This window comes from Xiphophorus couchianus, chromosome 6 (genome assembly GCF_001444195.1).
Source record: "Xiphophorus couchianus chromosome 6, X_couchianus-1.0, whole genome shotgun sequence".
Taxonomy (NCBI): domain Eukaryota; kingdom Metazoa; phylum Chordata; class Actinopteri; order Cyprinodontiformes; family Poeciliidae; genus Xiphophorus; species Xiphophorus couchianus.
Genome location: NC_040233.1, coordinates 27218036 through 27243719, shown reverse-complemented (window position 1 = coordinate 27243719; position 25684 = coordinate 27218036). Strand labels below are relative to the sequence as shown.

Below are 25684 nucleotides of genomic sequence, written 5' to 3'. Positions count from 1 at the left end.
AGAAACATGTTAACTTGCAGTAAGCAGGAGCTTCTGTACATTGTTTGTGCTTTCATCAGTGAGTGGTTCAGAGGTTTGCCTTTGTTGCTAATAGTGACGGAAAGTGAGACAGATGATTTTCAAGCCCCTCAACCTGGAGAAAGTCTGATCTGAGGAACTTCAACAATCCTTAGGCTTTAAAGGCCGACTCCATGGAGTCACTCTAACATCTAAACTAAACTGCTTACATCTGTCGAGACACAAACACACGCTGTGGGTGAGGTTTCACTGTGTGCTAACAACGTGAAGAAGAAGAAGAAAGAGAAGAGGAGGATTTTATTTCTCCTGCAGCAGAGCCGGGATGTTGATGTTCCAGCCGATGGCCTGCCTGTCGAAGCCGCAGGTGAACAGGTTGCAGGCGGTGTTGTCCTCACACCAGGCGGAGCAGCAAACCATCCGACGGTGACCCTGAACAACATCCATCAACAATCACTAAAAATTCAATCAAAAGCTCCTTCAGATATCACTGGAAGCGTTTTGACAGAAAATAAAGTCATGAAAACATTGGGAGTGTTTGACTTATTTACAGATTCTCAAAGTTTGGATTCTAAGCTTTCCAATGATGTCGAATGGAAATCGAGCAATAAGTTGTTCTTTACCAAGAGTTGTGTGCATTAACAACATTTTATTCAGAATTTTAAACAGAATTTTGTTTGTAATTCAGAAACATAATAAAAGCCAAATAGACTTCAAAGAGAATCCTTTGGTAAACTAACTGCATGCGTCGCACTTTAAGCTAACGTCATGGCAAAAAAACGTTTGTTTACATGCAGTATCTTGCATATAAACAAGATGTTTACAAGCCCACGGACCACCAGTTTGAGAAAAACAGCTGTAGGGCGATATTTGTAGCCATGAGGATGAGTTAAAAACTCTTCATCAGTGAATAAAAGGACGGTCTTCCTCACTTTAACTTATCGGCCGTTCCACTCTGAAATCTGACTTTTCCCTCAAACTTTGCAGCATTTAGAGGGAAGATGTAGAAAAACTCTAAGAGGAATCAACAAGCCGTCTTCACCTCTGAACAGACCACAGATTTACCTACAAACTGAAAGTTAAATGGTAGAAACTATGATGAGAGAAAATCCTCTAAAGCTGTGGATTTTCAGGATTTTTCAATTCTCGACTCCATTCATTCCCAGGGTATTTCTGGCCAATTACATCGCCATGGTAACGCCATTTGGAAATAAAAATAATATCCCACATCTTGAGATTGAGCTGAACATTTCAACATAACTTGTGGGATTTGAAGACAGTACATTACAGATGGTACAAAATGCTGCGGCACGACTTTCAGTTTCATCGTCTCTTCACTGGCTTCCTGTTGGATTTTGAATCTGTTTTTAATTTTTTTAATGGTCTTACTATTACATAGTGAAAGTTTCTTCATTTTTGATGCTAAAGAAAGGTGAATATTTTACTCACCTTGCTTGGTTATGGCAGAACCAAATTACCATGAATGCAAAAACCTGGTCAGTTTGGACTGTACCAAATATTTTTTAATTGAATTTTATTTATGTAATTATCTATAAAATTGATCACCCTTAAACAAACTAAAAACAAAAGTCCATCTGGAGTTCACGTCCTGCCGACTGACCTGCCTGTTGCTCCGCGGCAGCCGAGCCAGCCGCACTCCGGACATGTCGAACAGTCGGACCTGCCGATTGTCGTGAGGAAGGGCGATGATCTTCTGGTTCACCGACACGCTGATCCTGATGGGAAACAGGAAGTAGAATAATTATTCCTAACTCCTGCTGCACTTGTGACGAAGAAAACAGATTTAAAGGAGATGTTGGTGATGAAGTTACTGGATGAAAATTTGAGGACAGATTGTTTCCCACAGCTGAGCGCAGCCTAAAGAAATTAATCATTCTGACTTTGTGAGAGGATTTCCCTTTATTTGGTGGTAAAAATGTGATTTAATTAGGATTTAAAGAAACAAAGTAGAATGAATAAAATGTAATAATAGAACCTATAAACTTCTGTTTTCACCTTTATTTCATGCAAACCCCCAAAACAAGTAACCAATTAGGCTTCACAAATAATCATAAGTTTTATTTTCCCAAGTTTTTCTAAATTACTTTTGAGGAATGAAGTATCCATTTTGAGCAAGTGAAACAGGTTTTGTAGTTCTTACTGATTTAAAAATGGACGACGCATTGTTGTGCAAATGTACCAAGCGATGAGAAAAACCATGAAAGCCAAAGATTCTCACGGACTGCAGAACGTTTTCACATTAAGTTACATGATTTTACGCTAAGACTTTAACTGAGTCACTTTGGAAACAGGACTGATGCAACAAGCTGAACATGGGATCATTTCTCATGTCTTTAGTGCTTTTGTATTTGGGATTTACATGATTTTCATTTGTTCAAATCAGTTTAGCATCAACAGTTCAGGTGAGACGATGCTTTGCTGCATTTTTTGTCTCCAGCTGTAAAGAAAAAGTTTATTTTCCTCTCTATGGCGTTATTCGAGCCACCAATCTGCATGTGCAGTGAGACCGATCTGGGCGCACATATCTATGTACATAAACAATAATTCAAGGTGTGTGTTTGAATTTCACACCTTCAAACAGGAGATCTTTCCTAAAGCAAAAATGTTACTTTTGTGCTTTTAGTTTTAATATGTTGTTATTGTGATTGCCATGATGATTTTTCGTCAGTCTGATTTTTTGTTGGTGTTTGACGAGTATCAGCAGGTTTGCAGCTCACACACCTGTTGACAGCAGAGTCGGTGCGAATGGTTGCTATGGGCGACCGCATGTTCTTCAGGTCCCACACTTTGACGGTGCGGTCGTCGCTGCCCGACACCACGTTGTCTCCCACGGTGAAGACAGCGGACGTCACCGTGCTGCAGGGGACGAGGGCACAGCTTTCACACACTCGCTTTCATTCAGGAAACCTGCAGAATTTTAGTTATTTTCTAGATTTTTAAATGCTTATTTGCGTCAGACTGACTCTGTGTGTCCCTGGAAGACGTTGACGGAGTGGATGGACGGGTCTCTGAAGTCCCACAGCCTGAAGGTGGTGTCTCTGGAGGAAGTGACCACCAGGCGTTGGTTGGGGTGGGTGCAGCAGTGGGTCAGCTCCTGATCGTGACCTTCACAGACACATTTGTTTCAAAGCTTTGATGTGTCCTTTGTCCCACAAACTTGAGTTAAATGGTGAAACTGCCTCACTGGCCTCTACAGAGCTCTGCTAAAGAGCGAATACTGAAGCCAGGTGCTGAAGCACAGAGACATCTAAAGATTACAGGTGTTTGAGACGTTAAGATGCTTCCTTGAACAGGTTAGGACAGATTTATACAAATCATGTCCATTACTTTTCTTTTTGCATAAAAACATTCTTAGATAATGAGGTTTTAGTCTGCTCAGTTCTGCCTATTTTGATCTGCTTTTGTGTGTCTTTTCACTTTAAATCCACATAAGCTGCTGCTGGCCACGCCCCCCCAACTCAACATTCGTTTAGCAGCAAATTATACAACCGTACATCTTTGAAAAGCATTAGTAAAGCCTCATGCACAACCAACAAGAATGCAGCAAGTGGTTTCTGGATGGTAAATCAAGAACAAAACATTTCTAATAACAATATTAATAATAATGGATTTAATTTATATTGCACTTTATATCTCTAGATGTCAAAGGGCAAAACAAAAAGAAAACAAGTAATTGGAATGGATAAAGAGATTAAAACCAACATCTAAGCAGCAGCAGCCACTGTACAGGGCATACCCCTGTATGCCCTGTATCACCATAAAACCAGTTGGCGAACAGCATGGGTTGCTAGGTAACGGGCAGGGCTTGACTGGGGTTGCTAGGTAACAGGCTGGGTTTCTGATTTGTGACGTTACATTCAGGAACATTTTTAAACAGCTTGTTTTCAAGACACTAAAAAATATAAACGTACTGCCTAAAACTGGCTGGATGTTTGTTTTTTAGTCTGTTTTTAGAAGCAGCTGAGATCCAAATAGAAGTACAAAATGTGCAAAATTTTGCATAACTTGTCCTCTTTAAACTGAACCCGACTAACCCCGGAGCATCCTACCAGTGAGCGAGTGGACTAACTCCGAGGTCTCCACGTCGTACAGGTTGGCGGCTCGGTCCCAGGAGGCCGTCACCACCTGTTTGCCCCCCACCAGCCAATCGGCAGCGATCACCACGCCCTGATGGCTGCGCAGCGTCGTGGTCGGTACGCGGACCGAAGGGCAGTCGTTTGGGCCCTCCGCATCGCCGTCGCCGTCGTCTTTATCCGAAGAGTCCACATCGTCTTCACAGGGCGTCTGCAGGACGGACAGGGGAGTGAATCAGAAATAAAATCTGCTGTGATGAGCGAACAGCTGCAGACCAAGCTTACAGTGGTGTCAGCGATGGGCTGAGGAGTGGGAAGCTGCACCAGGTACCTCCAGATGTGAGCCGTCTGATCTCCAGAGGCTGCAGAGGAGAGACGGAGGGTTAAAACGGATCTGCAGATAGTAATTATCTGAATGATGGAAGCGTGGATGGTTACCAGTCAGAGCCATCTGTTCACTGGGGTGGAACTTAATGGAGTTAACTGAGGAAAAACAGACCAAACATCAATGAAACTTGCTGTTTCTATACCGTCCAATAACGCTACAACACATTATGATCAAATATTTTGGATGCTACCTGATCCCTGGTGACCCAGGTACTTGAGGAGGCACTTTCCGGTCTCAATGCTCCACAGCATGGCAGTGTGGTCTGTCAGGATAAATTCAACAGTCTGAGGTTTTTCATAGAAAATAGTGTATAATGAACAAACCCTTGCACTTTTCTGCAGGTTTATTTCAAATTTTGAACAAAAATACCCCAAAACACCAGTGGGCGGCACTGTTTCCTACTTCTACTCAGGGGTCACGTTAACAAAATATTCTTGTTTTTGATCGTTTTTTTCTGAAATGGTGATGGAAAAATCTACAGATTGCAATTCACACACTTGGACACATTTTTATTTTACACAGATTATAGATACTTGTATCCATTGTAATTGGTTTGTTTTTATTTTTGTCCTTTGAGATCTAAACATATAAAGGGAATTACAAATAAAATCTATTATTATTTTTAGTATTTTACCAAATAAATCTAAAGTCCAGTTTTTGTTCTTTATGTAGATTTTGGACATGAGAAATAAATATTGTAAATTTATTGCAAATATTTATAAAGTAGAACCACACAGATCTGATTTTGATTGCAAAAAATACTAAAAATAATTGTGAAATCCTGCATTGTAGATGCATATTTATAGTTTTTAAACTGTTAAACTAAACCATTTATGTTACAAGGTGTCTGAATTTGATAAGGATTCAGGTAAATATGTTGGCATGCTTGGAAAAGGTAAATGTAAGAAATATTAGAAAAACAAATTATCTAAAAAGAGAAAAAAAACACCAATAACACAATTATTAGACACTATTATTACTTCTCCTGTAAACAGAGAACTTCAAGTTCAATTAAAGGTATTTTTTTCTCAACTGCGTAAATGAACGCAAATTAAAGTTGCCAAAACATTCATTTCTCTCCAGGTTTTTTTTTTTTTTTACAAATCTCTGACAATAAATCCGTCCAGGTTTTATTGGACAAACAGCAGAAGAAACCTAAATATTGAAGGCAGTACAGGAAAAAAAAAACGAAATACATTTAAGTTGTATTTAAAAAACAAAACAAGGTGAGTTAGTCCTGCGTACCTGCAGATGCGGTGCCGAGCACCACAGGCTGGGCCCGCGTGGTGCTCAGGTCCCAGATGCCGTCCCTGTGGCCGACATACTCCTTCACCAGCTGGCAAACCGCTCTGGACGTGGTCGCTTTGAAGCTGGACACAATCTGACACCGACGCCACACCAACGTTACAACAGAACGACGAAAATGCAACGGCAGGGTTCCTGAACGCAGCTTCTTAAAATGGAATCACTTTTTGGTTTTTCTTTTTATTCTGAGGGATTATTTTAGCTTTACTGGCACCTTTTTAGTCAAATAAAGCTCCTTTTCTTTAACTTTATTTGATTAATTAGGCTAATCTCACTTTGTTTAGCTTTAACTGATCCCATTTTATCTTTTCAGAGCTGTGCAGGAATCCTGTTCTTAGGGAGGAAGCAGGTCAGGAGGAGATGCTCTGCAGGGTCCTTGTAGTACGCCAGGGCTAAGAAGCTTTAAGTTTACATTACATATTAGTCTGAGGCCATTTGTTGACCAATTTAATACCCTGTTGTTTGCTTTAAAATCAACCAGAGTAGGTATAAACCCTGCAAACCTTATGCTGAAAACAAAAAACATCGGCTAATGGCAAAAACAGATCTGCAACATAAAGATCAAATCAACATAAATGGGTTCAATTGGATCAGTAGATAAAAAGGTAAATTTATCAAAACAGCTCAAAGGATAAATAAAAACAGGGTGAAAGCTGGTGGGACAAGAAACAGGTTATCGTTAATGTATCAGTTGAATCAAGGTTTGATGGAGGCGTTTACATTAAAGATGGGAATGATGCAAACAGGAGTCCTGGTGCGTTTTGGACACAAACTGCTAAATAAGTTCAGACTGAAACGAAGGAGGAGAAAAAAGGCATCATTCATCTGAAAGGAAGTTCAGTCTTCCTGTTTAACAGAGACAGTCTAAAAATATTTATTTCTTCAAATGACTCGAGCAGATGGAAAACACTGCTGCTGATTGTTAGTGAGTAAAAGACTCCAGCAGCAGAAAACCAAGGGGACTTTATGGGACAGAGAAGTAAATTATTGTTTTCCCACCTATTTGTGATGGATCCAGAAATGATTCCAGTTCAATACTGATGCATGATGATGCAGTTAAAGTAAAGCAGCAACAGCAGCAGGGACTGAGGGGAGTTTATGGTTTTAGCACTGCAGAGTAAAGCTGTGAGCACCGAGTCTGAAGCACTCAGCTATTAGTGAGCTACAGTTTGCACTGCAAAAACTCAAAACCTTACCAACTATGTTTGGTTTAGTTTCTAGTGCAAATTTCTTAGTACACTTAAAATAAAACAAAACTAACTTGCAAGTAATTTTTCAGCAACAAACATTTGCTTGTTTTAAGTAAATAATTCCTTAATTTTGCTGAAAAAGTGCTTGTTTCATTGGCAGATTATTTCACTTATAGAAAGACATTTTCCTGTGCTATAAGCAAAATAATCTGCCAATGGAACTAGAACTTTTTCAGCAGAATTAAGAAATTATTGACTTATAACAAGCTCCTATTTCCTGCTGAAACAGTATGTATACACTAAAATATTTGCACATGAAACTAAACAAAAATACTTGTTAAGATTTTGTGTTTTTGCAGATTGAGGTGTGCAGTCTGCTGCAGCCAAACAAAGATTCAAACCCAAACGCAGAACGCCGAGCAGGACGTGAAGTCTGTCAGAAAATAAACGGATTTAGACGAGATGTAAGCGGTCCCTGCAAGGTCTGGGGAGGTTTTCTGAGGGAAGCAGAGTGAGTGACGATGCACAGAACGTGGCTGAGCTGCTGAGCTGTCAGCTGGACTCTGGATAGATCCGACTGGTTTTTTTCTGCTACCTGTTCTCCCTTTAGTTACCAGAATGTGTGTTTGTAACATGTGGCACTCAGAGAGTATTTTAAAACAACTCTAGGGTGTTTGCCACTGTCTCTGTAGCATTGTCAGGAAGGTAAACAGTAAAAAACAGTTTATGTCCAGGATGTGTGTGGTCTGCATAGGTGCTAGCTGCTTTTTTCCTGAACCCAAACCTGTCCTGTTCTGTGGCTGAGTCAAACCACACAGTATCTGAGTTTTCATTACAAATGTGTGGAAAACACTGTCAATATTCCACTAATGTCAAAAAACGCAGTATCGCAACTGTGGTGTTTCAATTAAATAAGAAACACAATAAAAATCACGTGAATAAGTTTGTACATCATCAAACACTTCCTGTCGTCTTCTTTGTGGTCTCCATCAGTAGAAACATCCATCCGGTTGTTGATCACGTGATACAAAAAAAGTGTTTCAATTGCAGTTTTGCGAAATAAACTAAAAATAAAAATAAAATAAAATAAAAAAAGAACACCTCATCCTAGCGCCAAAACGTTCTATCCGGTGGTTGCAACTCTTCAAAAACTCTTCACAAAGTGAAAACATGAGGGGCTGAGCAGACTGCACATTGGATTGCAACTGAGCAACAGTTTATGTCAGCATCTGAATCCCCCTTCTGGGTGAATCTCCTACTTTTGGCATAAAAAGCGTTTGTAAATAACAACTGCTTTAAACTAAAGACATCTCCACAGTGTACCATTATGTGAATGCCAAAAAGAAGCTAACTCAAAGCCAAAGAGATGCAACTGAAAACAAGCCTGTTAGTGAGATAAGAGGAGTTTTATCTCAGGCAGAAACTGAGAGAAAAGCTCAAACTCCTACATTTGAATGACCAAGTCTCGTGGGGAGGAAGTGTCGACCCCCTGGCTGGGCTGTTCATGCATATTGGCACACAGGGGGGGGAGAAATTTTACAAGTTACCCATGAGTCTCCACCCCACAACTCCCAACTGGTTACGTTGAAGTTGCGGGATCCGCCTACTACTCTGGCATGGCAAGAATTTGAACGCGGCTATGAGTGAAAAAAGGGTGAAAAGACAGCAGTTCCTCTCTTTAACATTCACACATCAATTCATATTTCACTCAAGAATGCACAGTTCTCTTCTACCCATATCTAAATTAAATATTATAACATTTTATTTAACCTTCAGTTAACAGAGCAATAACAGTAAATGAAAAACGAAATCCATTGGTAGTGAAGTCTGTACCTTGCTTGTGGACGCCTTGTAGGTTGTTTTCAGTTTCTGAGACAGCTGGCTGGTGCTGTGGCTCGCTGCGCATCAAAACAGAAAAAGACAAAGAAATCAGAGGAGATTCAGCCACAAGCTGAAAACTCATCTTTCACACGTCAATAAAAGACAAAAACCTAAACTAAACTGCGATATTGAAAAGAAAATTAGTATATAATTGTTATTGCACCTACCAAACAAAAATGATCTTAAGCAGGAAAGATTTAGCCTAGTTTATTATAAGATGGGGATAAAATGAAAGGTTTTGTGCATTTTTATACTTTCATTTAAATATGTCTGATAAAATGACTCACCTTTCGTTTTCAGAGCTCCTTTAGCTAAATCTGCTCCTTCGACAGCTTGTCCGTCTGCAGCCAAGCGATCGTTCAGGGATTCGATTTCTCTGCGGACTGAAAGTCACAGGATGCTTCGGTTAGCAGTTTCAGTGGCTACAGGAGGAGGTCCTGGAAAGTTTTGGTGTTTGCACCAGGTCACAAATAGATCTTTGTTCACGGTGATTAAGAATCTATGTAGAAAAGCTCTGGACAAGTTAGGTCAAATATAAAACATTTAATTTCAGTTCATTTAAAAAAATGACCTTAAAAACAAGAGAGTGAAGCTTTTCCATCTAACAAACCTTCAAGTTGTTCATAGAAATGATTTTTAAACAAATGCAACTATAAAACTGGAGCAGGAGAAATAAAAAAGTCTAAAAATGATTACTTTCAGTGAAGCTAGCTTGAAGGCAAAGCTCAGATTTATTCTGTTGAGTAGTTTTCAGAAGTCATTAGCTTACCTGCATCACATGGAACCATTTTCATTTCATTTGAAGTTGGATTTCAAATTAAACTTACAGTATATCAAGATATATTTTAAACCTCTGCATTGGAGAGCTGTTCATTTTAATGCTAAATTATTATTTTTATTGAAGAGGACCGACAATAAATTGACTATTTGGTCAGTACCTAAGCTAAGCTAACAACAACTAGAGCTTCTTCTGAATATCCAAACTGTCCTACTGATGTTGAGTTACATAACAGATTTAGAAGCTGCTTGGAGACTTTTAGAATTAAAATCTACAACTAAAATATTAGAAAAAACTTTGCAAATATTACAATCAGACAAAAATCTCCCAGCAGTTTTGGAAAACTTACGTTCAATATTTTCCAGGTAAAGGTTTTCGAACTCTCTCTCGATCTGACTGAACAGATCCAACAGGTTGGTCCTCAGGGACAGTGGCAGTTTGGAGTCCTGCAAGACGAAAGAAATGCTAATATAAGTACAACTGGAACCAAATAAAAAGACATTTTCTTCCTCACTGTCTGAAGTTAAATTAGACAAAACTTTTCTTGTTTATAGGTCATTTAGAATCACTAAAATTATTTATATTTTCTGAATGCCAGAAAGCTGGGTGAACCCAAAACGTTCGACCCAAGTCATCCAGTTAAAAGAAAATTATCCCTGATATTGTAAACTTCTGAATTCAAAAAGAAATTAAAAAAAACTTTCTTGCTAAGTTTTCTGGCATTAAACAAATAGAAAAAACTTTGGTGATTCTAATTTACCTAAAATGAGAAGTTTGGTCTGAAAAAATGTGTCTGTGTATGTAAATATACGGCTTCAACTGTATTGCAAGACTGGTTGTAAAAATTATTTAAAAGTTGTGCAAAACTTTAAAATTTGCAGCAGTTTGCAGCTCGATGTCCATAAGACCTCCAAAATGAATCAAACACCTGCTGACTGGCATCTAAAACAGAAAATCCAGATCCAAGAAGAAATAATGTTAACGTAAAATAAATTCTGGTATCTGAGGAAGGAAGGAAATCAAAATGAGCCGAGCAGATTTGTTTCCTTCACAGAATATAAAATCAAATCAGGTTTAGACTTGCTGGTTCACAATGATAATGAGCTCATGTTATAAAAATGTTTTGTGAGTCTGATGTAAAAGTAGTTTCTCTCTGCCAGTTTTCACCTCTATCCAAACACAGATTTATATATCTTTTCCTCTTTAACATGAATTATCCCTCAATCTGTTTTAGCATCTTAAATCATGAGCACAGATTAAATCCTGCATCGTTTACAGCTGCAGCTCAGCAGGAACAACACAGCTGCATTTCCTTGGCGAAGCAGAGAGCAGATCTCTTTGTTTCAGCTGAACTGATTCTTGCTGCGACGTTTTTAAAGAAAACCAGTCGAGTGTGACGAGCCTGAAGCCGACGGCGGAGAGCTCAGTGCCACGGCACAAACTCTGGGCAGAAATGAAAGGCTTGCCAGGAATCACGGCGCGGCGGCGTACCATCAAATGAGACGTGATTATGAGAATAATTTACAAAAGAAAGCAATGATGGAGCAGATTTCTCAAGCCCTGTATTCAATAACTTTGATTTATGTTTAATTATGATCATTTTAAAAAGGGCAATATAAAACTCCCTATATTTAACATAAATAATTAGGAACAATATACTGATAATTGACCGAAACAAAGATCATTATTTTCAAAAGGAGGATGGTGGAAATATTCATAAACAGTAGAGAAACAAGAAAGCTCTTTACCAGGACTAATCTGATAACTGGTGTGAGTATTAATAATTACAAACACTTAATTTAAATGTTTGGTTGCAAACTAGAAAAAGAAAAGGTGATGCTGCTTTTATTCTTTGCCAGAAATCAAAATACACTGTCTGCTAAAATCTATCTATCTATCTATCTATCTATCTATCTATCTATCTATCTGTTGGGTAAATTGTATTATTAGTATTATCAAATATTTGTTGTATTATGTAGCCTTGTAGTTACATTTAGATAATGTTTCTGTGTGTTCATTAATTCTGATTTCTTCCTAATCCCTCCTTGGAAGAGGGAGGTGACAGATATTCTCAGCAGGACTCCCTGAGAGATGGAGGTGTTAGTTGTTCCCAGCTGAGTTTTACAACCCTGGAGGAAACTCTGCTTTGTTCTTTGTAATACAAAGCCGTTGCTTTGAAGCTATACAACGTGTCCCATTCGACGCCGTGCTTGGAGGCTTTGAAGATATACAACGTGTCCCATTCGACGCCGTGCCTGGAGCAAGAAGGATTTAGATTGTAGATAACATATGTTTAGTTAGTGAGTGTTATTTAGCACTGCAACTAAAATGCTTTGACCCCACCCTTTTAGAGTTCCAGTGCTCTCTGTGATAGGGACTCTGAAATCAATAAAACAGAGGAGCGAGAGATGTGTTTTCAGAGCGGTAGGAGATTTGTAACTGAAAGCACATCTCTGTCCGTTCTCCTCGCGAGAAACAAAGAATCTAACTCTCTTGTCTTTCCTGTGTTTGTTTAAAATTGTCTCTAATAGGTATTTAGACCTGACATTTATATGGTCCTTCGCAGCCGGAAGTCAACATACCGAACAGATCCCAGCAGGTCTGGTCGACTCCGGTAAAGACCGTGCGCACGGCAAGTTTCTTATTGGAAACTTCTCAAAACCTGTTGAAGGGCTGGTGTCGGCCTACCTGTTGGAATCTGACGGTTGACGACTCCGAGGGGAAGACAGAGGGTGAGTGGATTCTTGTTTAAAAGTGTGGCGAATGACTGAGAATGTCATTGCGCGAATACAAAACCCTGTAAATTCTAGACTCTAACAGGTAAAAATAGAGCACAGAAATCCGTGAAGGGCGTACGAAGTCCTTGCGCAAAATTTCGTTGAAACAGGTGCACGGAGCCTGGTGCAAACCTGCTGTAAAATTTAATTAATTAGGCGATAAAAAAAAAAAAAAAAAAAAAAAATTTTTTTAGGCGATAAAAACGAGAATAATAAAATTTAATAAATTCGGAATAATAATAAAATGATAACAACAATAAAATTTCCTCAATTCGATATATAATAATAAAATTTAATCAACAATAAAAAATATTTAAATCAGGCACTAAAATTGTAATTGGAACGGACGGCGGAGTCCGGCGAAGTAGGCGCTTAAAGTCCGCAACCAGTGTGTGATTGTGCGAGTGCTTGGAGGTGTAAATACCACTTGGTATTTTACCTCATATAAAACAGTAGGATTGTAACCAGCAAACCTCTTGAGGATGCAGAGGTAAGAACCCCCACTCGAAAGAGTTGAAGCGTGGGTTACCTCAACAGGTTGTTTCAATTGCTGGCCTACTGAACAGAACCCCAGTTTTTAGGACTCCCTAGGCGTCGACAAACTGGGCCAAATTTTATAAATAAAAAAAAAAAAAATGGGGAAAAATATAAGTAAGAATAAGCCAACAGACAGTTTAAAAACAACTGACTGGAAATATGTTGAAAATCAGGATCCGCATAAAATAAAACATTTAGATAAATGGATAACAAACTATAACTTTGACGGCCGTCTAAACTCACAAAAACTAACAGTACTGCAGGATAAAATAAAACAAAAAACAAAGTCAAATTTAAAGAAAATGCACAAAGACGGGTATGAGGATGTAAACTTTTGGTTAGAATTAGCACAAAAAAGAGAAGAGGAGGAAGAATCGTTTGATGAATACAGCCTGAGAATGCATCAACATTGCATAGGATTGAGGACTGGGATTTTAGATGAATACATCAACCACGCTATACACGCAGAAAAGGTCTCAAAAGAAAAGAAAAAGGTTTCAGGAGCCTTTTTCCAAGATGAGGAGCAAATATTTAATCAAGAAAGGAGAGGAAGAGGAAGCTTCAGGGGTAGAGGTCAAAACCCCAGAGGACAGAAAGGGAGAATGGGAAGAGGGAACTACAGACAAAATAATTTCAGACATAATAATTTTAAACAAAATGATTTAGGATGTTGGTGTTGTGGGAAGGAAGGACACATAGCCAGAAATTGCCCAGAAAAATACACAGATCAGTCAGCATGACTAGAATCAGAAAGTTTAGAGAGTGAAGAGGTCCAATTAAATCTACAGGATTTATTATCTATGGATAGTGTAAGACCAGAAATAACTCTTTTCATGAATGGTAGGCCTGTAGTTTTCCTTTGTGACACTGGTGCATGTAGGACAACGTGCAGAGAAAACATTTCTGGGGTAAAGATTAGTGGGGAAACTGTCGTCGTGAGGTCAGCTGGGGGAAAATTAACACAAGTCAATGAATCGGAGCCAGTCTGGCTTAGAGATCCACAGGGACAAGCTTGTCAGTTGTCCATTTTGATGCTCCCAGAATGCCCAGTAAACTTATTAGGCAGAGATGGCCCTATATAGCTAGGATTAGCTTTGATTCCAACCACTGATGGGCACATAGCAGTTAAAAGGCAGTCAGAAATAAAAAGGGAGATTTCTTTGTTGTTAAGGGAAATGCAAATCCACACTATTGTTATACATTAGATGTGCCCGACAGACCCCCACATAACTTTGCTCAGGCACTCCTGACAATTTACACATAACTCTTTGGTTCAAGAATGCGGCTGGGCCTGACAAGAATTATGAAGACAGGCTCAACAAGGTCACTCCAGCTAAGATCACAGTGACCTATCTGTATACAAATACAGAACACACAGCCGTTGCAGCTGTTGATCTTCCTGATGATTTAAAATCTTTAGACAGAACGTGGACCTCCCCGCATGTATCTCTGTTTAAACAAAGAAATGAGCAGTGGAATCAATTAGGTAATCTTGTTGAGGAAGGAGAAGCAGTTACCGATTGGGTAACTACTTCCTCAAACATAGAAACTAGTGCTTCCACAGGGTTAATTAACTATTGTCGGAACTGGGTGCCTAATTATGCAGAAATTGTGGCTCCTTTAAGCAAACTAATGTATGATAAAGATCTAAAATGTCTTCCTTTTTGGAATGGACAGAGGAAGCAGAAAAAACACTATGTGAAATACAACAGGCTCTAGTGTCGAGTGCTGCGCTCGCCTTACTAGACTATAAAAAAACCTTTTTTTCCAGATGGTGGATTGCAAAGGTCAGCATATGACCTCGGTACTAGTTTAACAACATGGTGATAAAATGAGACCAATAGCATATTTTTCTTCCAAACTTAATAGTGTGGCGTGTGCCTTGCCTTACTGTGTGAGAGCCGTGATTGCTGCTTCTATGGCAGTAGACGTTAGTGCTCCTATTGTACTGTTTTATCAGTTAACATTAAAAATGCCACATGCGGTTTTAGACAAACAAATATGACTTTTTTCGTCTGCAAGGCATCTCTCCTGTATGAGCACATTCTTATAGCAACTCATGCAGACAGCTGTGCAGCTACCAAATCAACTGGCGATTTGTAAATGTGCCGCACACACCACAGGGAACGATAAAGTGTCTCTAGGGAACGCCTTCGCTGATGAGAGGACAAAAAAAAAAAAAAAGCAGCGGAGGGGCAAATAAAGGTCTTCCATATGGTTAAAAAATTCAACATATGACATAAGATCCTAAAAGACATGCAACAATTAAGTCCTGAAAACGAAAAAGTTCTTTGGATTAAAAATGGAGCAAAAATAGAAGATCAAATCTATAAGTGACCTGCAAATAAGCCTATCTTGCCGACAAATTTGTATAGGTGGGCTGTAATGTTGAGCCATGGCGGTTTTGCATGTCTCAACTGGGGGGATGGTAAGACAGATACAAAAGTGAATAAATAAATAGAAACAGGCTCTAACTGTAAGAGGCATTGCTCAGATAACAACAAACTGCAGTATGCAACCGATTCTAGATAGTTTCACAATCAGTCTTTTTAAACTGACCAAAACTTTAGGATAGATAAAATATTATTAAATCTACAAGAATTATGGATGATTAAGACAGAATAAAATAGAAGTAACTCACTTGTTGACTAGAAATTGATTGAATATAGAAAAAGTTTGCTACACTGTACAAAATTGTTGTTGAAGGATAATATTAAGTTAGAAATAACTTATGGGTTAATCAAAGAGGATCTGGTGGAACTTTTGTAGAGAATAATGTAGATCAGGGGACTTGCAGCCCCCCTTGCAGCAGCTCCACAGGAGGGCCACATAGCTGGGCTGTAACTGCTACCCCACTAGATTCAACTAATTAACGTGTGAAGCCTCTTTGCATACCACTATTTTTAAGTGCGAAGTAACTCCCTTGCAGCAACTCAGCGGGACAGAATGGGAAGGTGTGATGTAAATCACTTTCTCTCCCATCATCTAAAAGTACCTCCTGACAAAATATCAGAATATAAGTTACAATTTTAGTAGTGGAACGACAAAAGGTTTTTAAGTTCAAATTTTAAAATTAGAAGAAACTAAAACATATCTGATGATTCGAGTGTCAAAGCCTAATAAAGCAGTAGAAAAATTAAGAGTTCCTCCTAAAATCCTTATTAATTCTCTTTCCTGCCATAAAGTCGGTCCCTCTGAGAAGTGAGGGAGGGGTTTATGGTGGGTATAAGGGTTTGTTTTGTGATCTGACAATAGAGGTTGCTCAGATTAGTGTAGATAGTTTAAACAAGCAAATACTTAGTGAGCATTGAAATAATGTGGAAAATGTTAAATGTAAGTTTTTTGCATCCAATCACTGAGTCTGTGACAGCTGTCCTGACTGTCACACACAGACACTATTGGTAATGATTTTCTGTTTTCTTTTAATATTACTTTATATATTGAGTAGTGAGTAGTTTGGATTTTTATTTTTGAATTGTTTTCGTTGGTCTGACTCTTTGGTTGGCTATTTGTTGGGCACTCATTTAGTTAACTTTAAGTATCAGTGCTTTTATTTTGTTAAATATTACTAATTACTTTCTTTCATTTGTAGATTTAGTCATATACTGACCAGTATTTGTTAGGGTTTTGTTGTGTTTAATTACCCCTTAGTGTGTGTTAATGGTCTGATCAGCCATTATCTAATGTCCCCTCATATCTGTGTTAGGTCAGTTTGTGTTTGAGTTGTTCTGTTACTACCTGTATTGTGTTTTTGTTATGTTGATTTCAGTATGGGTCCAATTTATCATTTTTTGGATTTTCTTTATTGACTATATTTTGAATTTTCTTCAACGTCTCTCTGGCTGGTTTATGCAAAACCTTCACAGAGTCTTAATTGGTAAACATGCTTTGTCAAACACTAGTGAAAATTTTTGAGGAGTTTGTAAAATGAATTATCTGACAATCATAAGAGTAAAATGAGATAAGGAGCTTTAAAACTGTAACGTGAAGTGTTTTGGGAAAATAGTAATCTTGAAGATTTAAAGCATGCTAAAATAAATTGTTTTGTTTGTTTTGACGAGTTTCCCTTTTGGGAAAAAGGCAGCATTGAATTTGGTAGAATTTCTCAGGGAACATCATAAACCTGTTTCATAAACATTGTTATTTAAAGTAGTAGAAATTGTGATGCATTAGCAGTTAATGCGTCATCAGGGGGGAGAATATGTTATAGGTTTATCTTTTATATTACTTAAAAAAAATTTGAAGAACATGTTTGATCTGTGTTACACATAAAAAAGTGAAAGGAAAGATATGGTCTGGTGAAATATGTTTCTTTTGAATGGATTTGAGTCGTTCTCCATTGAAAGATGTTCTGACAATGGGCTAAAGTATTTTGAAACGATAGATAGCAAATTTATAGCGATTAATGAAGCATATTTTGGTAAATTAACTTGGGAAAACAATTATAGAAATTAAAAATATTATTGTGTTAGCCATTTTCAGAGCATTAATTTAATGGAGCAAGAATGTTTTAAGAAATGTTTTGAAGAATCTGTTATTGATTAAAGTTATCACTAATCAGTAAAAGTACTCAGGTGGGATTATGGTGATTTTTCTAAACTTGATTTTGTTTTGATTTATATCCATTTAAAACGATTTTGAATAAAACTTTAAATTCAACGACAAGTAAAAGACCTAGGTAAAATTGGTATATGTTGAAAATGTCTAGATTTGTTAAGTTGACATTATAATTTCTCCAAGTTTAAACCTTTTGAATTTTGTTTAAGGAAAGCATGTTGAATGTTTTAGATAAATAACCAGTAAGATCCAGTTTGTACTATAAAAGTAATTTAAACTGGACTGTCTAATTCACATTGATATTCATTGTTTTGATGATAAATGTAAACTGTACAACTGCAGCAAATTTTAAGCTTTTGTTTATTGTTTTGTTTTGTTTGTTTAGTTCTATTTTATAAGATTGGTTTAAGAGGAAGATCTGCATATGTTTAACATTTTGGCAAAACATTACTTTGGAAACGTGTCTTTTGAAGCTGGTGATTACAGGGTTTTGGTATTTTCCATCGGTTGGAGTTGTGATATATATATAATTGAAGCATAGATTGAATAGATTACATCCACCATTTAATGAGCAGAACTGGACAAAGTAGGAGATAAGGCTTCACGTGATGAGTTGCTCATGGCTAACTACATACAGACTGGCTTGGAGTTCTGAGCTCCAAGCCTGACTCTGAACTCTGCAACACAAGCTGTTGTCTCTGAGGCAGAGTGCCACTGCTTGAAGAAGCGGTTGCACACTTGTTTTGACGATAGCAGCCACAGAGCCACGAGCGTTGGAGAATTCACTCGGACACAGTGAATTGAAGATATTTGTGATGACTACACAAATGAATTGATGCCTTTGGAGAATCTGATCTCTGTTTTGTCATAACAGTTTTGCAGCTGTTTTCCTGGTGCCCTGCGGATGTGGTCTCATTCAAGGTCTGCTTCTTTGATAAAAAGGATTAAAGTAATTCCCTTGATGGAAAATGACAAAGCAAATTTACTTTCTTTAAGTTAAGCCATTGTTTGATTATGCTGACACTGATGATGACGATGACACTAGAGAATGTTGTGTTGTGCTTATGTTTAAGATGCTAATGAAAACTCCTGTCGATGATGTAATGTCTGTTTTTACAACTTGTGATAGGTGAAGGCACAGATGTATCCTTTATTAGAGAAATAATCTGACGTTGACAAAGGATACTCTGATGAGGATTCTTCTGACAGGTATCCAGATCCTGGCTTTTGGACTGGGTGTGACCTCTGAGTGTATACATGTTTGCTTTCCAAAACATGAACTCCCAGCTGTAAATCATTTGAAGTGACTGTTTTTAGAGGGATAAGGGGCATGGAACGGAATATTCGATAAACAGGAGGGAAATGTTGGGTAAATTGTATTATTAGTATTATCAAATATTTGTTGTATTATGTAGCCTTGTAGTTACATTTAGATAATGTTTCTGTGTGTTCATTAATTCTGATTTCTTCCTAATCCCTCCTTGGAAGAGGGAGGTGACAGATATTCTCAGCAGGACTCCCTGAGAGATGGAGGTGTTAGTTGTTCCCAGCTGAGTTTTACAACCCTGGAGGAAACTCTGCTTTGTTCTTTGTAATACAAAGCCGTTGCTTTGAAGCTATACAACGTGTCCCATTCGACGCCGTGCTTGGAGGCTTTGAAGATATACAACGTGTCCCATTCGACGCCGTGCCTGGAGCAAGAAGGATTTAGATTGTAGATAACATATGTTTAGTTAGTGATTGTTATTTAGCACTGCAACTAAAATGCTTTGACCCCACCCTTTTAGAGTTGCAGTGCTCTCTGTGATAGGGACTCTGAAATCAATAAAACAGAGGAGCGAGAGATGTGTTTTCAGAGCGGTAGGAGATTTGTAACTGAAAGCACATCTCTGTCCGTTCTCCTCGCGAGAAACAAAGAATCTAACTCTCTTGTCTTTCCTGTGTTTGTTTAAAATTGTCTCTAATAGGTATTTAGACCTGACACTATCTATCTATAATATGCAGAGGTGGACAGAGTACCCAAAATTGTACTCAAGTAAGAGTAGCACTACTTCAACATGTTTTTATTCAAATAAATATAAAAAGTAGCCGTCGAATAAGTTACTCAAGAAAGAATAAAAAAGCATTTTGTGAAAAGTTTACTCAAGTACTGAGTAACTGATCAAATTATCAATCACTTAATATTTAAAAATCTTCAGATGGACCAAATTATAAAGTTAAGAGGAAACTTTGGTATTTTAAGGACAAAAAGGACAAAAATTGATACACGTAACAAAAAATAAGAAAATCAGACAAAAGAAAATTTTTACAAATCAGTTTCTTTCAACTGATTTGAAAGAAAATAACCATCATGTTATTTTCAGTTGTAATTCGAGAGTTGGCCACTTGGTGTCACTGTGTGTACGATGTTGGACGGATTATTGATCTGTGAATCCAAAACAACATCAGCAGATTCCAGAAAGCAGTAGATCAAATAAATGAGATCATTAAAGGCGAGCAGAAGATCATGAGAAAAGCTACTAGAAGGAAAAATGTTCTCCCAATTTCCCCTTTTAAACACCAACATCCCAGAACTGGATTTACCAAAACTACTTACTAAATAACTGCCAGAATCATTTCAGAGACACAACACTTACTCTCAGCTCTAACAACCTACCCTAAACTATCAGGGCTGTTGGCTCCTGCAACTTACCTCCATCCTCCCAAAGGAGTCCAGATTATCAGAGGACTGAAACCAGAAGGGACCAGAGTGAAAACATAAAGTCGAGAGGAAAAGATCACAACAAACGCTTACAGGGGTTCAAATCCCAAAATATTCATCTCCTGTGTCTTCAGAATCTGAAATTATGTCTCTATTACACAAAAAATTCCCACAAAAATACGTTTATTCAAAGCTAAAATAATATCAAGTGTTCAGTTTTAACCTCCCACTGGTAAATAACTGGAAGCCATTATAATAAAGGCAACTGCAGATGTTCAGATTTCCCATTAAACCAGTAAGACGGATATTACACTAAAAACTGAGACGCTAAAAGTCTAAAAAATCCTTCTCGATACTAAAAATATTGGAAAATAAAAATATTAATCCTGATAATGCTGTTGTTTAGTTCCAGAAACAAAAGACTGCAGAAAAATAAAGAAATTAAAAAATTAAAACGTGAGAGAAACTTTTTAAAGCTTTTAACCAAATATCTGAATCTAAAAATAAATTCTAAATTCTACTGAGCCAACGCTGGAACTGGAAGACATTTTAAATATCCAAAATAAATAAACAAAACAACAGAAACAACAAATAAAATGAATCATTGAGCCTCTGTAAACTAAATTGTCCTTCAAAATAAGAGCTAGTTGAGACCAAAGCACCAAACTGAAGACTTTAATCATCCAGTTTTCAGAAGAAAAAGAAAAAATAATAAATCATACAAATGGAAATTACTCTGCTCATTTTAATTGATCATGTGATTGATTTATTGCTGTTTGCAACAGACCTAGTCATAAAGTTTACTAAAATGCTCCAGCTAAACTTAAAGATTTGCTTTTTGCTCCCAGTTTAAATAAAACAACATTCCTGCCTAATAAAAGAAAACAGCTGGCAAATGAATGCGTCAAACAAATTCACATAGAGAAGTTACTCTCCCCTTTTCAACACTAGCATGACTCTTTCTTTCTCACTGCTTTACTGTGTTCGGAAGGTAAATATAGATAAATCTGATTTATTCTGCATCCAACAGCTTTAATTCCTGTCAAACTGAAGCAAAACCAGCATCTATCCAAGCGATTCTCCTAATCCAGCTGTTCCCAGCTAAATTAAAATAACCTTACATCAATAATGCAGTAATTGTGGCATGCTTAACCCAGCAATAATGTCCTCTAAACGGCTGCATTAAAAGCTAATTGGCTTAGGCTTACAGGTGCAGCCAGCAGGACGGCGGGCTAACAGCGACAGGCAGCAGTTTGACATTTAAACAGGAGCAGCAGGAGGTTTCTGAGGAGTGGGAGCGTGATCACCTGTCCCTCCAGCAGCTCCCTCTGCAGGCCCGAGCGGTCCTGCTCCGTGCTGTTGGTCCGGCGGATGGACAGGCTGTGGGACTTCCTCTTCTGCTTGGCCTGGCGGGAGCCGGAGCTGCTGCTGCTTTCCACTGGCATGGCTCTGACGTTGGGCGCTCTGAAGGAACGCAGAGAGGCGGATTGGACTTGGCAGCCTGGCTGGTGTGAAGGTGTTAACCGGCGGATGAAAGGAGCGTGAAAACAGGATTGGAGAGCGTATTTATTCAGTGGGAAGCATAAGGTAGAAACAAAAGAGACTAAATGACAAAGCAGAAATATCATGATGAGACCGAAACATGAAAAATGTCTGCAGATGCATTTCTTTATGTCTATTTTCTGCTCTTCAAATTGAAAAAAATGCAATTATGATAATATATGATAATTTTTTTTATTGATTACAGCCCATCTGAAGTCTGTTTGTGCTTTTGCACATTAATATCATTTAACATCAATTAATTAATATTTAAAAATCAGACAGACTATAATATAAAATTAAGTGGAAATTTGGGTATTTTAAGGACCTGAAGAAAGTACAGCATAGCAAAAATACTCCTAAAAGTAATTTTTTTAAAAAGTAACCCAAGTAAATGTAACTGAGTAAATGTAACTAGTTACTACTCAACTCTGGTTATAGGTAACTTTTCAGGAATCTTGTTTTAAGCCAATAATTCCTTAATATTAATGAAAGAGTTCTGATTCAATTGGAAGATTATTTCACGTATAAGATGATAAAAATGTCATATTATCAGTGAAATAATCTATCGGTGGAATTAGCAGTTTTTCATCAACATTAAAGAATTATTGACTCTAAACAAGCTTCTAAAACCTTCTGACAAGTAACTCGTAAGTTTATTTTGTTTAATTTCAAGTTTACTAAGATATTTGCAATATAAACAAGACCAAAAATATTTGGTAATTTTTTGTGTTTCCATTATATTACTTGAAAATGGTCTCAAAATAACAATATTATTATTAATCACAATAACATCTGGGACTATTTAGCACCAGAAGTATGATCATCACCCAAATATTGCATCTAATAAGCTGAAATTGATGCTGCAGCAACAACTGTAATTCAATATATTGTAGCGCTATAAACAAAACTCCAGGAAGCAGCAATTGTTTGCATGTTTGGCTTTTCTATCAAGCTAATCTGGCAATAAAATATGACACATTGTTGTCCTTTAATGCCCAGAGTAAATATTAGTGGAGATACTGGAGCTAAAATAAACTGTTTTTAATGTCATGATGGTAGAAAACAAGAGAAGAAGCAACATTTTAATGTGGAATACTGTAGATTAAGGATATAGTGATATTCAGTAAATTAGAACATGTGACAAATATTTGAGAAAAATAAAACTTTAATCAGGTATTAAATATAACATTCTGTATCTGAATATATGTTTTTATTGTTCTTGTGTAACATTCTAAATTTAAAAATCATGTTTTCATTTATTTTAATGGGAAAATCATCATAATTTATATAAATAAAGGCCTAAAAACGTCAGTTTGTGTGTAATTAATCTATATAATGTGTTTGAGTTTTTTAAATAATTCAACTTTTCTATGCTTCGCTTCAAAATAGTTACGATTTTTACATAAAATTGTTGCAACTGCCTTCTTATTTCAGCTTTTATATTACAAGAAATAATCAATAAAGCTCTTTTTTAATGCACAGCCCTTTTTTGTAAGAACAAGCTGGATGAATGTTCAGGATGAATGTCAAAGATTGATCAACACGCCCTTTATTGTCTTTCATTTCTGGGGAAAGTCTAAGGATGTTGGCAGATTTAAAGCTAATCGCCGCTGACTCGGTGCTTTTTATTTGCCCTTGAACTAACAGAAGGTCTGAGGACACTCAAATAAAACATCTGTCCTTCTGTCTTCAGTTTTCCAGCAGACACTGCTCCTCTCTTCTCCAGCAGAATAAAACACCTTTGTCTGGCTTATCACAGTCTGCTCGGCTCCTTTTGTTCACGCAACAAAAATAAAAACGCAACGTCAACACACTAAATGCTGAAAATCTGTCACTTTAGTGTGAAATAAGATACGTTTAAGACGCGGCTCAAGTTAAAAACAGAGCCATTTCTCTGGACTCTTAACACGTTAAGTCAGGCTAACGTTATGCTCCCCCTATTAGCAGCTAATAGGCTAACGGAAAAAGACGACCGGGCAAAACACTGCAGCAAACTTACCGGAAAGTCCGCTAATGCTGCTTTTTGTTCCGGGGTGTGGTTCCTGTTTTTGTTCCGTTTGTCATTGTTTTTATTTGCGCTAAAGGTTTGCGATTTAAATCCGTGTTGACCGCGTCATAGAACCGTTACAAGTACGTGAGAAACGGTAACGAAGCCAATTCCGGCCCGAAGCTTTTCACAATAAAAGCACGAACATTTAAATCATAAAAACGGTAATTTTCTCCAAGAACATAACTAGTCTCTGCTGAGTGTTTATGTATAAATACACAGCAAGAACAAATGTATATTTTTAAAATCCCTAAAATCAATATACGGAAAAAATACTCCTGAAATAAATTCGTGATAATTATAATTCTTACTAGGGCAGTAGCCCAGGGCTCCATTTTTTGGAGGGAACCCCAAAGGGTTTTATCTTCTTTTTTATATATATAGATGCAAACGTACATAATGTAAAACTCAGGATCAAAATTCAGTGAGTTGCATTAATATGTTGGATTGTAATTACAAACAATATTCAAGTAATTGAAAAATTACAAAGCTTAAGTACATTTCTTTGGGAACAACATGGCATTATTGTCTAGGAAACATATCAAACCTATGTTTTTCAAACATAGTAATTTAAATAAAACTCATACAGTCAAAATTAGGTGAGTTGTATTAATATTTTGTGATTTTTACAAATATAAATATCAGGTATTTGAAAAATTAAGTTATGGTGCAGTTCTTTGGGAAAAAGATTGAGTCATTGGTTAGTGGATGAATTAAACCTAGCATGCATCAACTCATACCTGCTGATGTATAGGATTACCAGTTAATTTACTGTAATTTACATAAGTAAAATAATCTTTTCTTATTGGTAAAAAGGACCCACATCCTTGTAAATCCGGCCCTGGCTAAAGTAATTGTTTCAAAGACAATATTATTTTGATTGAAAGTCATAATTATAATATAAAAAGTGAAAAATGATTCAGTTTTGCTTCTTAAAAATAATTATAATTCAATACCATGATATTACAATTCAAAGTCTGAGATTAAACTGTGATCTACATGGTGATAATTACAACTTTGTATCTCATAACTTTAAAAAATACATCAAATATAGTAAAACTATGCTTTTTCTTTAAGTGGCACAAACGAGCTGTGAAACAAAGGTTTCCTCTAAAGACAAAGCAGCACATGTACTAGATAGATAGATAGATAGCATTTATTGTCATTGAACAGAATTCAACGAAATTTCCATTGCAGCTCCCGTGCAAAAGGTCAAATATATACAGTATAAATAAGCAAACACACAATAATAATAACAATATATACAACTAAATTAACTAAAGGCACTCAACCACACCAAAGAAGTAGCAGCAGGTCCAATTATGGCAAAGTACAGATAATGTGACAGTGCAAAGTGCAGAACAATATGGCTGTGTGGGGGTGGGGGATATGTATGTGTGACTGCAAGGTTATGATATGTGTGGGAGGGGGGGGCGGCAGGGAGTAATGGCTCTGACGGCTGTGGGGAAGAAACTGTTTCTCAGTCTATTTGTTGTAGTCCGTATATTCCTGTACCGCTTGCCTGATGGCAGCGGCACAAACAGTCTGTGGCCCGGGTGGCTGGAATCCATCGCTATGGATCCAGCTCTCTTCTTGACCCGGTCTGTGTAAATGGAGTCCAGGTCTGGGAGGGGGCATCCCACAATGCCTTGTGCTGTTCTCACCACCCGTGTCAGTTGTTTCCTCTCCAGTGCTGTGCAGCTACCATACCACACAGTCATGTTGAGGCAGAGGATGCTCTCGATCATCGCCCTGTAAAAGTTCACGAGCAGCCGTGAGGAAAGTCCAGCCCGTCTCAGTTTCCTGAGGAAGAAGAGCCTTTGTTGTGCTTTCTTCACCAGGTGGGAGGTGTTTGTGTTCCAGGAGAAGTCA

At 37.5% G+C, this 25684-nt stretch overlaps 1 protein-coding gene across 3 annotated transcripts; it reads right to left on the bottom strand.

Annotated features, from left to right (window-relative positions):
* Positions 1 to 296: 296 nt before the first annotated feature.
* Positions 297 to 23914, bottom strand: LOC114146285 (WD repeat-containing protein 37). 3 transcript variants are annotated; one of them, XM_028020230.1, is made up of 14 exons: positions 23765 to 23914; positions 21531 to 21728; positions 10001 to 10097; positions 9161 to 9256; positions 8826 to 8890; positions 5743 to 5878; positions 4688 to 4759; positions 4548 to 4592; positions 4395 to 4471; positions 4086 to 4320; positions 3000 to 3141; positions 2758 to 2892; positions 1637 to 1751; positions 297 to 447 (listed from the first exon to the last, which is right to left on the bottom strand). In XM_028020230.1, the coding sequence occupies exons 2-14, from the start codon at positions 21666 to 21668 to the stop codon at positions 316 to 318; spliced, it is 1485 nt and encodes a 494-aa protein (XP_027876031.1). In that variant the 5' UTR covers positions 21669 to 21728; positions 23765 to 23914; the 3' UTR covers positions 297 to 315. The 3 variants fall into 3 exon arrangements, with proteins under 3 accessions (XP_027876031.1, XP_027876032.1, XP_027876033.1); XM_028020231.1 differs by having other exon boundaries at positions 21531 to 21724; positions 23765 to 23910; XM_028020232.1 differs by having other exon boundaries at positions 21531 to 21687; positions 23765 to 23901.
* Between the last annotated feature and the right edge of the window lie 1770 nt (positions 23915 to 25684).

Excerpts from the sequence above, each read along its gene's own strand:
- LOC114146285 (XM_028020230.1), bottom strand. The coding sequence starts at position 21,668 with ATGCCAGTGGAAAGCAGCAGCAGCTCCGGCTCCCGCCAGGCCAAGCAG. Across the intron at positions 3,142-4,085 it reads GTTAGTCCACTCGCTCACTG|GTCACGATCAGGAGCTGACC; the intron begins GTAGGATGCTCC and ends GTGTCTGTGAAG. Across the intron at positions 448-1,636 it reads TGCCGCGGAGCAACAGGCAG|GGTCACCGTCGGATGGTTTG; the intron begins GTCAGTCGGCAG and ends GATGTTGTTCAG.